Source organism: Diabrotica undecimpunctata, chromosome 4, assembly GCF_040954645.1.
Source record: "Diabrotica undecimpunctata isolate CICGRU chromosome 4, icDiaUnde3, whole genome shotgun sequence".
Taxonomy (NCBI): domain Eukaryota; kingdom Metazoa; phylum Arthropoda; class Insecta; order Coleoptera; family Chrysomelidae; genus Diabrotica; species Diabrotica undecimpunctata.
The window spans coordinates 126,927,363-126,944,806 of NC_092806.1; the positions used below are offsets into that span (position 1 = coordinate 126,927,363).

Here is a 17,444-nt window from a genome sequence, read left to right on the forward strand (position 1 = left end):
CAACAACTCTAATTGGATTCCCTTGGTTATTTTCATAAGTATGGTATGAAAGGTTACTCGTATTTAATTTCTCTATTAAAGCTCTGTAATGATCGCTATTGGCTGTATTAATTTTTATAACTTTACTGTTTATGATTTTCATAGTGAAGTTAATACCAGCCTGTCAGGGGCTTGCTCAGGTCAACAGCACTTTGGAAACCCTACAACCGGAGGTGGTGGTTTTGGTTTTTTGATTGGTTTTTCAATTTGTGTTTGTACTTGATTTTTGCGGAGAGGGAGGGGATAATAAGGTATCCATTTTACGTTTCTTGTTAGTTTTCCTGTTTTTGTTTCTTATCCAGCCCGTTTCATATGCTAAATCTTCTTCATCGGTGCAGTATTCAAATTTCTCCCTTTCCGCTTTTTACGCCATACAACCCTGTATGTTGTTCGGCTTTTTCCAGCGGTGTTAATCTCTTTTCCATATCGGCAATTATTTGACTCAACCGTTGATATTATCCGTATCTATATCTTCTCACTGACACCAAGCACTACAAAGCAACTGCTCATTTCGTGAACGTTGTGGATTCTGTGCGAACATCGCATTATTTTGTTGGACTAAAAATAGTAGTGCGTCCGTTTCGGTATGAATAGGAAACATTATAGATATTTAAATATTTTGCTTACCTACGTTTACTTGAACTTATCGTGATAGTTTACAGCAGATAGTTGATATCACTCAGGACTAATAAAAAAATAAATGAACTAAATTTTTGTTCAAAAATCAATCACCAATACATAATTGAATTAAAACTATTTGCAGACACTTTCTGACTGGCAACCTGTTATCAATGTATTTTCCTATTCTTACATGTATGTAAAAATGTGAATTGAACGTAGTGTTGAACATAGTGATCTGCAATGGGATTTTGTACTATTATAAATCTATTAAGCAAATGCTTTGGAGAATCTTAATGATTGTTTTATTAATCAGATAGTTTTTTATTGTGATTAAAGGTAAATTCTGGGCTATAAAATAAAAGCAAAAATATTATTACAAATAATAGCATTTTATCACACACTGTTAAAAAAATGAGTTAATAAAAAAAAAGCAAATTTTAACATACTTGTAGGAAAAAATACAAATACTTATTCTTTTATTTATTTTGATTCTAATTGTAATCTGATTTGTACAACAAAATGGAATTTAAAATCTTATTTTTTTTGCATATAAAAGCAAGTGTTAGACAGTCGATCGATTTGACAAAAAAAAAACAAGAATGAGTAGGTACCTAAGTAGAATTGCATATAAACAGCTTAAGAGATGAACTAAATAAAAAAAAGCGATGGAAACAGAATGAATTTGAGTTTTAAAATGAGAAAACAAAAAAAACCTAAAGGTTTAAATTACGAAGTACCAACATAATAACATAACGGTTGAAATAAAAACAAAAATTAGGCAAGAGCGTTGATAGATTGTCCTCTGCATTAGTTTTACATGCGAGTTTTCGTCTTTTTTAATATATATAAAAAAAGCAACGGGTTCCCCATCCTTAACATATTTCATCTTTTGGAAACTTGCAGAAGAGGAGATAAATTGCAAGAAAATCCAACAAACAAAAACGCACATAATTACACTCATGGACAAAAATATCGAATATTTTGGAATTTTCCAATTTTTTTTTGTAATCACTATTATTTCAAAATAATTTTAGATTACTGATAATACTCATATAGTAGGCTAATGTACTCAACTGGTTTGAAATATTTTGATGTTTATTTTGACGTTTATTCAGTGGTTAGTGTCATTCGTACATTTTATCATAAAGATCCTTCTTCACGTAAAGGAAAAATCATACTAATTCGGTTATTTTTAGTTTAATTTATTAAGTTTAATTAAATATTGTTTTGATTTAATTAAGTTTAAAACAAATATCCCACCAATTCTGCACTACGATGAAGTCCAAATTGTAATTTTTTACGAGGAAGGATATGCACAAAAAGGAAATTTTTTACGAAGGCCTGGTCAAGGACGCCCAAGGTGCACAACCGCAATTGATGACCGTTTTTCGGTTTTTAATTCTACACGAAATCGTTCATTGACATCGATGCACCTCAGAAATGAGCTATTAAATGTTAGACCAGTTAATTTGAGTTCACAAACAGTTAGACGAAGATCAAAAGATGCAAACTTTTGATCTTCGTTCCCAAAGATCCCAGACACCCCGCCAAAGTTCCACGTCTTCTCCAAAATCATAAAGCTTGTCGTTTGGAATTTGCAAGAACACATATTTAGTGGAATATCGACAACTGGAAAAACGTTCTTTTCACTGATAAGACCAGAATCCTATTATGGAAGCCAGATGGTCAAAACTACGTCTACAGAAGAGTTGGAGAACGATTCGCCAGCTGCAATCTTGCCCAGACCGTTAGTTCTGGAGTTGATAGCGTAATTCTTTGGGAAGGTATTAGTTGGGAGGTACGTACCGCAATTGTGGGAGTGATTGGACCCCGATTGGATGACTGGTGATTCTTACGTTTAAAACATCCAGCAAGATCATGTTTTGTCATATGATGGTTACATTGGATATGAAAGATTCACGTTAATGCACGATAATGCTCGACCACATGCCGCTGCCATAGTGAGTAATTATCTTGATGATGTACAAATTCGAAGATTGGATTGGCCACCGTCTAGCCCGGATTTAAATCCAATAGAGCACATGTGGGATCACCTAAAACGCAGCATACGACAAAGAAATCCCGTTCCAAATACGATAGAGCAGCTTCGGCTTGCTGCACAGGATCAATGGAATGCAATTTCGCAAGGATATGTCCAAAATTTACTTGAAAGCACGCTGAGAAAGATGCAAACAGTAATAAGAGCTAGAGGGGGGAATACTCGTTACTGATCATGCACTTCTTTCAGTTTAAACCAGTTGTTTAAGCAATTTAAATTATCATTTAAGTTTAGAGTAAAATAACCTTATTTACCTAATATTAAACATTTATTTTTTTCATAATTTTCTCCACATAAAAACAAACTAGATTGATCTAATTCAAATGATGGCTTCCTTGGTCGTCAACATCCAAAATTCGTTTAATAAAAGAAATAACAAAAATGCAACTTAAAAAATAGAAATAAGATCATCAAGGAAATGAAAAATATCCCACAAACAATAATGGTATATTTTATTATGCCGGTATATACAACGCAACTCGTCGAAATGGAGTTCGAATGCTGTAATGCTTTACTTACTTTATTCATTTTTTAGAGGGCAGGATACTAGTACAACTGAAGGATAATACTAAGACAATAAACATTATACAAATATACGATACTACAGTTGACAAAGACATGGCAATTATATGTATACTGAATACTATCTCTTCTGGAGGCTAAGTGTAGTGTTCTAAAAGTAGTAAGTCTTCTATGCGGATGGCAGGTTTCTAGGTAGCAACTAAGACTGCAGCCTTGGTACGTTTGTGGTGCCCTCCACCAGTAGCGGATCTAGACATTTGCCTTGGGAGGGGAACTTTCAATGAAACACCAACCAAAAGACATAAAAAAGATAAACCAAAACTACACAAAATACATAAATAATAGTTTTTCTTCTATTTTGGACGTTCTTGGGGGGGGGGGCGGTAATTTCCCTATGTTCCCATATATCCGCCCCTGGGCACCATGCGTTAGTTCGAATGTCCCACATTTAATATTAGGGTATGAATCCGGGGGATATACCAAGAATAAATGAAAATTTAAATTGAAGATTAATTATTAAACAGAATATTTAGTTGATAGAAAAGTCTGTTTTTTGCGTTTTTAGAAGAAAAATATTAAAACAAAACAGAAAACTCACAAATCAATAAAATCAAAAGAAATTGGAATAAAATAATTACTTGAAGAAAAATAACAAACATGTGACGTTTCCAACTATGTTTAAAAGATAAAATAACTTTATAAACTAAACATCTTTGGGCTTGGCATTATTTATTTAGTAATGTGAAGTTGATATTTCTAGTTGCTAAAACATCTCATACAATTTTTTTTCAGGGATGGAAATAACATTCCCAAATTAGTTTAATATTCTTTTGGTCAAAAACATTAAAGGCTCCTGCGTTCTTTTTACTGATTCAATCTCTTACGTATATCTCTTTCTTTTATAAAAATTAAATTGATTGGAAAGCTTCATGGGTGAGATGCTTTTACCATTAATTATTTTTGTATATCTTTTAAAGAAAACTCGAAAAAAAAAATAATAACCGTTATATAAAAGTGATAAAGAAATAGCAAACGATTTAACAATCTCATGCACAAAAATATGAATTTAATAACTAGATTGGTCTCTTTCTAACACTATTCAAATTTTATATATTTTAATCAATGATAAGTAAAATAATGAACAGCTAAACTAAAATATAATTTTTTTTATTTCAGAATCGCATAATTAAAGGATTGCCAACTAGTGTTACGAATTCCGCAACCACAAGGAAACCAAGATCGGGTAGGGCTGCTGCTCCAGATCCTGGAATAGCTCCAGAACCACCGGATAAAGGTAAGTAAAATTAATCACTTAGTCGAAGATTATTGATATATCATTTGCTACGGCAGACTCTTTAGACAAAAAACTCAATTCGCCGGATTCAATGAGTCAAGTTAGTCCCTGTGATGGACGATGACATAACGTTGTCGATTCTACATCAAAATTTCAAATATCGTCACTACAAATGGACCCATTAGACAATTATTAATGTACAAAAGCATGGGAATATCTAACGCACTAACAAAAATAACGTCATTAATAAACTCTTTAAACACCATGGGTATACGGTTTTACTTCTCCCCCTATAATATTCTGTTGTCAACTGAAGTAAAATAATACAGACTTATCTAAAAAAAAAATGCCGTTGGTCTTCGTTATTCAGTAACTTTGCTTATGCAACATAAGTCATAGAAGAGCTCAGTAAATATTATTACAGTTCGCCAAATATAGCTGAAAGTGTGAAAACGCGTGACGATCATGATGCGCATTCGTCAAACGACGGACCTCGCACTCGCACTGACGGTCCAGACCGTTTATATGTACTTTCTCACTTCATTGTTAGCGCAGGCAATGGGAATTTCACACTTTTAGCTATATTTGGTGAACTGTATTTCCATTTATGCTGTCGCCATCAGCAATAAAATATTTATTTTTTAAGTTTTACATCGCAGTCGAAATTTCGTTATAATTTTTCTAACATACGTGTTGGGTAATTTTTTGACACAACAATATTTGTTTTTTACGCCTAAGTACAATAGCTTCTTCTTCTTCTCATGGTGCCGTCTCCTTTCGAAGGTTGGAGATCCAAATGGCAATTGTAGTTTTGGAAACTGCTGCGCGAAAGATTTCTGCGGATGAGCGGTCGAACCATCTCCTCAGGTTTTTCAGCCACGAGTTCTGGCGTCTTCCTACTGATCTTTTGCCCTGTACTTTTCCTTCCAGTATAACTTGAAGTAATTCGTATCTTTCGCCTCTCAACACATGACCCAAGTATTGCATTTTCCTCTCTTTGATTATTCTTAGTAATTATTAGCTATTAACAATAGCTTTCCAGTTCTTTTTCCTATAATACAAGCACATAACACTCGAATTGACAGAAAATACAGATTTGATCTTCGTGCCCATGTACCATCAGCTATTACAGTAATAAAAGCTTTGTTATCTTCTGGATAAACTTCACCCCATTCTCGTGCTGGACTTTTTTCTTCTTTTCCAGCAGCTAACATTAATTCCATGGCTGTATTATAAAAATTGTGCAGCAGATTCTCTTCTGTTTTTTGTAGATGCTTTCTGACTGATATGACTCCAGTTACAGCAGCAGTACTGATTGGAGTCTTATTGCAGGTATTACACTGAAATACAAAAGTCGATTCCAATCGACTCCTGGTTTCTTTCAACAACTCTACTGTGCTACCATCACAAGAAGATAGACCCCAGTGTGAAAAACTTTTTGAGTTTTTGAAAAATGACAGAAGTCTTCAATTCTTCTTACACAAATTAACAAACAGCTGTTAATCAAATCTATGACTGGATACATACATATAAATTTTACAAACAAAAACATTTAAAATAAATATTTCACGTCACAGACGAAGAGGTTCTGAGAAGGATGAATAAAGAAATAGAAAATTTAAATATAATTAAAACAAGAAAATTGAAATATTGTTAAGTCTTTTATTTATTTATAATTATTTATATTTTGTTGTGAATTCTTTAATTGTTATGTCTTTAATTTATAATGTCTTTATCAAAAGGTTCTTATCTGAATTTATTAAAAAGCACAATAACTGATATTAATTTATTTATCACTAAATATACATAATTTATTAAAAGGCGAGCGTAACAATAAATATCGCGAGCGCGTCTTCAGAATTAACTGTTTTCTATTCTCCAAAAAGTCCTGTTATATATTCACTACTGTTAGACTAGAAACGTCTAAAACCTTCTTGAGTAGACGACGGCGAAACGGTAAAGGCAAACTGGATTTCCCGCATCGGTTCGACCTTGTTCTGGAAGGTCCATTCAGGTAAATAGACGCCTCTCGTAAAATCTAAAACATAAGCATGTGAATAAAAACATGTTTACAGGTTAAAACTATGACTCATATTTTTACGTAACAATATCAAGAATATTGGAATAAACTGGAAAGATCCAAGGAAAGAGAAGCATAGGGAGGCGTAGAATGTCATGGCTGCGCAATCTGAGAGAGTGGTACGGATGTACATCAAATGAACTTTTCAGAGCAGCCGTCCAAAAGTCCGAATAGCTATGATGATCGCCGACCTCCGCCGCGGAGATGACACTTGAAGAAAATAGCAAATTATCGACAATAAATCCACCTGTTTCTATACAACGTCTTTGTTGGAGCGTCAGATGTTTAATTGAGCTTTTGAGAGTTACGGGATCATTTCTAATAATGTTGCAAAAATCACTAATTCCGTCGCGTATTTATATTTTCTTGATAAACTACTTCCTTCAATCGACATCATATGAAATAATCAACAGGGTTTAAATCAAGTGATATAAATGGTCATGCATGACGCCCTCGCATCCTATTCACCTATTTCCATAAGATGTTGACGAACAGCAACATAGAAATGTGGTGATTCCCCATCGTGCATAAAGTACATATCTCGGGGAGTATTTAAGAAATCTCATAGTCAAAATTGATTTTTTTAATTAAAAATTAAGTAATCGTCTGGGGAAAAAAATAAATATGCCATTTTAATTTTCTATTTGTCTAATCTGTAAAATTTTTATTAGAGTTTTCAAAAACATACAGTGTAAAATTTTTTTTATGAACAAAACGAACTAGTTTTTTGATCTAGTTTGAATAGATCAGTCGATTAGGTAGTACGCTTGACCAAAACACATTGAAGTTACCGTTCAAAAGTTATGACGAATAGAAATCTCTTGAACTTGAACACTTAAACTCCAACTTCGTAAAAACATCGATTTGTCTGTAATAAGCAGATAAGCACTATAGTCTATAGGCAAAATAATTGAGGTTTAACAAGGCACACCACTTGTAAAAAATTGCCAACAGTTTTCTCTCAATAATTATTTCCGACAATTTAATACTTATAATGCTGTCACACGAGGAGAAGATAGTCTATTATGGCTCAGCATTGATTATAGTCCACAATATTTATAATTTGTGGTATCCTTTATTACTTTTCGTTATAAGTAATCGCCTTCCCTGTCTACTGTCTGAAGAAAATAGCAAGAAAAGAAAAATCAGCGTGAGTCAGCGAATCGGGACGGACGTAACCAGTCATCTGCACAAACTGCTTTATGAGACTTAATTTCAGAGTTGATTATCACGACGCGACCATTTACCCATTACCTACTCATTGGAGCTGTTAAAATCGAGGCAACGTTTTATTTCAACGTCGTCGATTGTTTAAAAGAAAGATGCTATCTCTCGTTTCGTGCTGAACGATAAGCCGTAGGTCGTTAATGCGAGGAAGTATGTTTAGTCGACGTTTATTATTGCTAAAAATGGGTACGAAAATGAGCATAATTTAACAAACAATACGGTAGCAGATTACGGTCCAATTTGAAACAGTCAAGCAGTGTTGGCTTAAGTTGTTTCTTCAGTAAACCATAATTGAATGGCGTATAAGTATATCAAGGATTGGAAAAGGTCTAAGAACATATTGGTCTCTCAGGTGGTTCATATTGTGTACACTTATTGTCAGTGTAAGTACATAATCTCCAACCATATTAAATAATGTAACTTATCTACGAAAGGGAATTATATACTCGTAACAACTTGCGTTCAAAACTTTAGATATTAAAACATACTTAAAAATGCATATCACAAGGAATAAGTATGCATCATATATGTCAAAAAGAGAGACTATTAACTCACAAAAAAAAAGTTTCTAACCTCTGCCCTCGATGAAAGAGTAATAATGTGCGCTTTTTAGATTTCATTACCCAGTTATACCTGTCCTTAGAGAAAAAAAACCAATTGCCCAACCCAAAATACCGTTTTATTGACAACTAACCCTTTATTTATTTTATATTTATCCAGAGGAACTCGACAGACTGGCGGAACGAAACAGTGTCACACTGGTATGGGTTCAAGGTAACCGGAGCATACACATCAATCAAAGAACTGATACACTTGCCAGAAGCGCATCAGCTACAAAATACTTTGGTCCAGATCCGGCTGCAGAAGTGCCAAAAACATCGTTCGCGACCTGAATAAAGCCCGTATCCGAAGGCAATATAACATTGGAAAAATATACCCGGTCAAACGCATGGTAAAATGTATATTGAAGGGGCATGCGCTAATAGGGCTGAAGTACTCCTGAAAATGAGCACAAATGAGCTCAGAGTCATATGTTCCTTAATGGACATACGCTAGTTAAGGGACACCTGAATACAATAGGAGTGTTTCATGGAGATTTAAGCCACTGACCTTGTAGCAGAGAATCTGAAACTGTCAATCATATCTTGCATAGCGAGGCATTAGATCTCTTTTGAAGACTACTGAGTGACCCCAAAAACATATGTACCCAACCACTAGACCTGTACAAGCTGGTACAGGTTTCATAATCCTGGAATGGGTATCATGAAGGAATGAAAAACGTACAATAAACCAACTGGTTTTACGATCGGTTTAAACACATGGTTTATATGAAAAAACCCTTAATTTTCTAAAAAAAAACAGCAAAAAATATAATTGCCTATCGACTAAATACAAAAAATGGTTTTATTTTTTAACGTTAACAACCCAGACCCAGACTTGTTTAGTCACTTTATTAGACTCTTATATCTGACTTTGTACCTGCGACTCTGATATTTTAGAAGTCCTTTCAAGAAAATTTTAACGGCACTTGGTAATAGGTGATTTTAATCCCGGTATAAAATTCGGTAAAAAAAAAAGAGTTATACCTTACATGTATGTGATATTTCTGCAGAAGCAACATATTTCATTTGTGTAAGACAGTTTATAGTTGCAACCATGTTATTAAAATCGAAATACAGTCTTGTCTCTTCAGTGTTTGCTACAGCGAACGTATCTTCATGTCGCTCACCAGTGAGCTTATAATAGATATAAATAATTTTGACCAGATTTTTGACTTATACGGCCTGAATTCTGAATTTTTGCGTAACATAAAGCACGCACACATTTACCACCTTCGCCTCCTGGAAGTAACATTACAATCTTACTATACCGCTTTATGCCCTAGAGTTGTGGTCTAGGTCAGCGGATGAAATGGACAGAATTCCAGATTTTCCTTTTTACAGGCCATCGCTTCTACTTATAGAATCTTGAGGCGTATAGATATATGCTTTTCTATTGGGGGAGTTCAAGTGCGTATTGGAATCATTACTGGAGCATCAATTATAGTAAGCAATTAATTTTACATCTCGTTTATTTCTCCACTTCAAAATTACAATCGAACAAGGAGGGAAGCAAATCGGACCCGGAAAATTACATAGAAATTAATTTATTAAACAGAATACTAAAATTAACAACCAAAGTAATAACAAATAAACTGAATGAAATTATAACACTAGAACAAGAACAACAAGGTTTTAGGTCAGGAAAATCATGCACCGACGCTATATTTATAATGAGACAAGTGCAAGAGAAATCATTAGAATACTAGAAACCGGCGTATCTACGTTTCATGGACCTTGCGAAGGCATTTGAGCGGGTCAAATTAAAGGATATTATCCACTTATTGTACGCAAGAGAGATACAGGAATTACAGACGTACATATTTTGGTTCACATCCAAGCTTCTCTGGATTAGTACGTTGAATGCAAAGAGAGCTTCAGGGGTACCTATGCCTCTACGGAATCCAAATTGGGTTTCTTCAATATCCATATTTTGGTAAATGCGTTTATGGATGATCTTTAAAAAATTTTAAGTGTGTGAGACATCAGGCTTATGGTGCGGTGCTCGGTGCATTCATTAGCATTTTTCTTTTTTTGGGAGATAAATAAATGTTAAGGTCAACCATTCATTAGGTATGTCACTCGATTGATAAATTTCTTTAAAGAGCTTTAAGAGGACATCCATGTACTCATTTTCTATTATTTTAAGGATATCAATAGGCAGTTGATCTGGCCCAGGGCTTTTTCCATTTCTGATGTTCTTTAGTGCATACAATATTTCTTCCTTTATAATTTCTATACTTGTTTCTCTGTCCTCGAAAGATGTATCTCTTGTATATCTTCTGATGTAGGTTTTCTCTTTCGTCGTCGAAGAGCTCTTCCATATTATATTCTTTCCATCGTTTTAGCTTTTCGTCAGTCGTTATCATAGTATTTCCATTTTTATCCAAAAGAGTTGTGTTCTATCTTTGTTCTGAAGATCTTTTATCTCTTTACATTTTTCCTCACAGTAAATTTGTTTTGCCTCTCTTATCATTTTTCTGATTTCATTGTTAATGATTTTGTAATTGTGACTGTCTTTGTTTTTGGCTTATCTTCTTTGGTCCATCCTGCCGAGTATTTCGTTGGTCATCCAGTTGTCTTTCTCTCTCTTATCGGTTCTTTTAATATCTCTTTGCATGGAACGAGGAGGCAGTTTTTTAATGTTTCCCATTGTTGGTTTATCTCGTAGGTGTCAGTATCTAATTTATCAAAGTTTTCGTATATTTTCTGTTGGAGTTTGTTTTTTATATCAGCTTTTTTCAGTTTTCTAACAAGTATTTTTGGAGTTCTTTGGGATTTTCTAATACCTTTAAGCTTAAGCGTGACGTTAGCGATTAGTGGGTTATGTTCTGATGTGACATCTGCTCCTGGATATGTTTTAACTGATTTGATGGTGTTACGATATCTCTCTTTAATCATTATATAATCGATTTGGTTTCTTACCACTTTTTCAGGTTTATCTGCTGGTGAGCGCCATGTATATAACCGTCTCATAGTTAATTTAAAGAACGTGTTTGTGATTATTAGACTTTGTTCTTGATAGAATTTTATTAGACGATCTCCTCTATCGTTACATTCCCCTACTCCTTGATCTCCCATTATTGTTCCAGCTCTTCCCTTGTCGACTTTTGCATTGAAATCGCCCATAACTACCGTGATTTCTCTGTTCTTTGTCATTTTCAGTACATCTTTAATTTCTTGGTAAAATGTTTCTACTTCATCTTCTGTTGCATCCGTCGTTGGCGCATATTCTTCGTCTTCAGCCTTAAGTAATTCAACTTTGGACATAGGCCTCCCCCAAATCAATCCAGTGTCTTCTATTTTGCGCCACTTGCTTCCAGTTGTGTCCTTCGATCTTCTTAATGTCATCAGCCCATCTCATTTGTGGTCTTCCTCTGCTTCTCTTTCCTAACCATGGCCTCCACTGTTGTATTTCGTGGTTAGATCTTTTATCCTTCAGTCGGGCATTGTGTCCTGCGAAGCTCCATTTTAATTTGGCAGCATATACTTGGATCAAATTTAGTTTTCTGTGTGATGTCCTTATTTGTAGTAGCATCACTCTTTCTGAGATTGGGACAAAATCCTCTATTGACTTGTTGACCTCTGTATCGACAATAATTGCTACTCCACGTCTATGCTGGTTGTCAATGTTTCCCGAGTAATATAAGGTACCGGTTTCTGTCGAAGGATATTCTGAGTTAGTCCACCATGTTTCGCTTACACCTAATATATTTATATTAATTATTCTTATTTCTTGAAAGATGTTATGCATTTTACCAGGTTGATACATGCTTTTGACGTTCCACGTATCTCTTTTTGCTTTTGATAATTTTACTTATCTTGTTTCGATGTTTTTTAATATGGGAGGAAGGCCCCACAGGAAGAAGACCCTTAGGACGTCCACGAATGCGATGGAGATATATGGTCAGATCTAAGAACAATGGGGCTGCTCACTGACTTAACTATTATGGATGACCGTTCAAGATGGAAGCAAGTTGTGCAGTCAGCCAAAACCCACCTGGGCTGTAGTGCTACGAGAAGAAGAAGAAGAAGATGTTTGTCAATTGTTTCGCCGGTTAACGACTTGTCCTTGTCTGTTCCTCCCTGCTGGATCTTGGGCTCCAAATCCCATGATTAGTTTTCTTTTCTTTTAGTACTCATTGCCACGATGATTGTACTAGAGGTATCCAGTTGGGTCTTTAATGCAGAGATTTCTCCTTGCCTTCTGCATTCTTATGCCTTTGACCATTTACTTGATTTATTCGCCTTTGGTGCCAATTTCTTAGTACCAGGACATAAGAATGTCCTTCCACTTATCAACTCATCCGCCCGAAGCCGTTGGTCAGTAAGTGTGGGATTGCTTATACCGGCAATCGCTCAGTGGAATTTTTGGCATACCTGGCTACCCTCACTTAGTTTAGCCTGCAGATCAATGCAGTTGCCTGGGGTGTGGCTCGTGGAGCCATGAGTGAGAGTTAGTTGTCTTATAAGGACCAGTTATCAAAAACCATCTCCCATCTATGACGCTCGATATGATCGTTCCGATAAAAGGTGCTACCTCTATAACACACTCTACAGCCCTGATTATGGATGAAATAATAAAAGCAGTAAGAACTAAAAAAATATACCAAATGGGAGAAAAAAAAAATTTGCTATGCAGACGACGCAGTACTACTCTCTCAGAGTGAAGGTGATTTACAACGTATGCTGCACCAATTTAATATAACCGTTAGACAAAAAATGCAAAGTGGAGAATATCAAGGACTTGGTAAGAAATAGAAGAGCAGAATGGAACGATCGTATAAGCCGAATGATAACAAATAGATTAGTAAAGACGGCAAGAGATTCAATAGGAAGACGATCAGTGGGAAGACCACAAAAAAATGAAACGATAAGTTACTGTAGGTACATTGAAAAACAGACAGAGTCATGTCTACATAAAAAGAAGAAAAAGAAGACAATTAGAATCGTTCAAACGACATGTGGTCGCTTCTCTGCAAATTTCTGAGATTTCATTGCCCAATTTATAGCTTGGGTAGAAGTTATGTGTTCATAAAGCTTTTCTTTAGTGTATTCTTCAGCTGCCGACCTTCTAGAATCAAGTTGGAGGCCCATTGAAGAGTGAATATAGTGAGTCGAAGCCAGAATAATGAGCCATCCATAATGTTAATCCCATAAATTTCCTTTGAATTTTTGAATGCGCCAATCTATTGATTTTGCAAAAATGAGATCAATAACGTCATCATCCACAAGAAAGAAAATATAGATAGTAGCTGACGATTTTTTAACGAAGCTCAAAAGAAAAGAATTTCGTGCTCTGGGCTATGCAAACCATCTACTTACGTAACGCGTTCAAAATCCGATTGTTACATTTTGTGTATTTTATTAAATTTTATAACACTCAGTATATAGTTTATTTTTTGTTTCAGTAAGTTTTTTTCCAAGGAGTCAGTACAGTTTTTTTTATATTTGATGTTCAATTTCCTTTTTGATGTGTTATTACCATCTTAGCCTGACAGCTAGATTGATGTCCAGATAGTTTGCTGTATTGGCATATAGTATAGTAGTAGTACCATTTTATAGCATCGGTGTTTAATTTTTTTGTTGGTAATATTTACATGCATAGATTTAGTCTCATTGAGTTCGATACGCCATTTCTTGGTCCATGCATTAACCTCATTGAGTGCCTCTTGCAGTTTTACTTTTGCTTCAATTTCCTTATCATTATCTTCTAATAAATTTGTATTATTAGCAAATCTATCAGTTGTGGTTGTGTTTAGTAATGGTAGGTGTATCTACTGGTAATACTGGTAGTGTATTGATAGGTACATGATAGGTGTACAGCAGATAAAGGACCCAGAATATTGCCTTGGGGTACTCCAGCACTTATTGTTGTAAGTTAGAATAACACTCTTCATATTTTATTCTAAGCAATCTTTCAATAATATACGATTTTATTAATTGGCTATGTTATTTAGGTAAAAGTAAATTCAGTTTGTATTCTAGCCCATCATGCCAGATTTTGCGTGGTCAACATCTAGAAAAATTACCGAACATACTTTTTTTTCTCTGGAGCTTTTTCTATTTGATCAGAGATTCTGTCGATCTGGTCTAGTATTGCGGAATTATTTCTAAACCCAAATTGATGTAAAAGGGTAATACATTTTTGTTCTAATATAGGTGTTAATCTTTTTAATAAGAGTGTTTTAAACGACTTTGGAATCACTGGCAACAACGATATTGGCCGATATGATGTTACCTACCGCTACCTTCCAGCACCTTGGGAAGTATTTAAGTCTAACCGACGCATTAAATAGATTTGATAGCTTAAATATTGCTTTTCTGGGCAACTTTTTCAAAATTTCTCCGGTTATGGTGTCATACCCCGGTGCCTTTTTTAGATTCATATTTGTTGGTATTTCAGTTTTAATTTCTTTAGCTGTTACTAATTGCATTGCCTCTCAATATTTTCATCGATTGTTGAAAAGTTCTCAATACCAGATTGCATATCTTATTGGCTTCAATATCAACTTCGTCTTATTGGCTTCTCGAATCTCTTTGTGACTCTTCATAATAAGCAATCACTATCTTTTCATAGATAAGCTCCCTTAAGAATTTGTTTGTTGATTCGTGTTTAATTTTTTTTATTTTCCCTGCTTATATTTAGAGTTACTCATTTATTAAAGTGTCTTCGTGGTGTTAAATGTTTTATTTTATAATCACAGCACTTCTACCTCTTGCAGCATGTGCTGGATGAATTGTGTGATATGTATAGTATCCCTTTAGCTTTATATAACTTTCATTTGTAAAGTAAGTTTCAGAGACAAGGCAAATGTCTATTTTTTGTTGATCTAGGTACATCTGTGGAGTATTTTTATGCTTCAGTAGACCATTAGCATTGCAAGCTATTGGTTTTATTTTTTTTAGAGCCGTTTCTAGGCCTCGATTGATCTCTTTTATTGCTACCTTCTAATTTTAACAGTCTTGTCATAACATATTTTTTGAAGGCTCTTGATGTTATTCCTGTTTATTGAGGATACCACCTACTTTACCACACTACCGTTTTGTTTTCTAACTTGTTGAAAGGTAGATGGTTTAGCAGTACTTTCTTGTAGTTGTTTATTAGATCTCTTTATATTTCATTTGAAAATACGTTCATTTCAAACTTCGAAAATAGTAACAAACGAATAACAAACCTAATAAGGGATAAGAAAGAACAAAGAAGAAATTAATAAAAAGGAAATATCGCTATTAGTTGAGTCGATAACATATCGAGAATACGTAGTTTATGTTTTAAAGTCACATACATATAAAATTAGAGTTTGATGTTAATGTTAAGAGTAAATTAAATGTGAGACCATTTCATTTCTTTAGAGGTCCATTCCATTCCTCTAGATCGTGCTCTACATTCAGCTGAAATATGCTTTCCAGATGTTGCAGATGTTCTGTAAAATGTTCAGTTTTTTGTTTATTAGTTTTGGCTGAGCCAACATCTACTTTTCTTATTGGGGGGTTATACATGATAGGTCTTTTAAGTTTTTAGTCGTCTTCCGTAGAGATTAGTCAGTAGTTTTGTCAACTTGTTAACTCACTCAGGTAGACTCCAATTGATTAATTTGTATTTTTGTAATTTTCTCTTTTTAAATTTTTGCATTGCAATATTCAATTTTGTTTTATTGAAATGGTAACTGGTTTTATCTCACATTTTTTTTTGATAATTCTTTTATGTTTGCTTGATAAATTTTATAAAAGTTTAAAAAGTAATCCTTTTAAGTTCCTATTTTTTGTGGAACTTTGTAATCCAACCGTATTTGTCCAGTCAGAATATTACGTATAAAACTTTATTAATATTTCAAGTTTGCACGAAGTGAAATAAAAGAAAGATCGAAGGTTACGAAACCTCTGCATTCCTCTTCAATTAGCGAAGAGAGACCAAACCAACCAGTCAGTCAGTCGCTCCGTGAATATGGCCATTTTTGCACGTGTATACCAACTTCAAAGGAAACTTGATTAAAGTCGATGGGCTTTAATTAAACGGGTACATAGGGACCCTACAACTACAAGAAACGTGCACTCAGTGACGTCGCCGACCGTTATGCCGAAGGACAAATTAATCAATACAAAGAGGACCCTGAAGTTTGAAACTTTAATCTGATGATCAGTTACATAGATCGACCAACCGTATATATTATACAATTAGTCAAACGTCTAGTTATAATCAGTTTGTGATACTGCGGGTATACTGTCAAGTCTATAGGGTATATAGATATTTTATTTTTGGATTTATTTGGCAGTTTTGTTTACTCTTTAGATTAACTTAATTCTATACATATAGCTGCATTGTATTAGAGAATCCTCAATATATAAAGTTTCAAATGCTATACTTATATTTTAAAAAAGGTGCAGAGGACACCACAGAAGGAGGTAACACCCTCCTCATATTCGTAGTTTAAGACCACGTCATATGCTAGGTTTACAGCGTCGGACCCAGGACGGAGCCCTGCGGGAACCCAGCCGTTACATATACCATCACACGATTCTCCACCACAATCTTTCTTTCGGAAAGATAATCAGTGACCACATTCCTCAGATACCCAAGATAGTTCCTTGTTTCCAAAGAGCTTATTACGAGACTCCAATGCAATGTATTAAAAGCATTTCGGATGTCAAGGAGAATGAGGATGACCCATCGATGATCAACCCCAATTCCCCGTGCTGCCCGAAGCACATCGGTCACCTTAACCACTGTACTTTTACCCTGGCAGAAACGATATTATCTCAGAGGCAATCCAGAGGCCTCCAGACATCACAATCACCTCGATACGTGCACGTAGCTTTCTCTCATACAACTTTACGATACAAAAAAGAAGGCAAGTAGGACGATATTTTCCTGCCTTGAATTTAGGTAGGAGCGCGAGCCTCGAGATTTTACAGGGATCCGGAAACGATTGCGCGGCAAGTGTGCTCCAGCAGCCACGTGGGCTCCAAACGTCCCAGAGGTACAACCGCCTTAGGCAGGTA

At 34.9% G+C, this 17,444-nt stretch overlaps 1 protein-coding gene across 1 annotated transcript in view; it reads left to right on the forward strand.

The window, feature by feature from the left end:
- The window catches only part of LOC140438392 (uncharacterized), an 802,897-nt gene that overhangs the window by 526,353 nt on the left and 259,100 nt on the right, over positions 1–17,444 (forward strand). Inside the window, exon 7 of the mRNA XM_072528074.1 lies at positions 4,418–4,535. Coding sequence (XP_072384175.1) covers positions 4,418–4,535 — 118 coding nt within the window. The remainder of the gene's footprint in view (positions 1–4,417; positions 4,536–17,444) is intronic.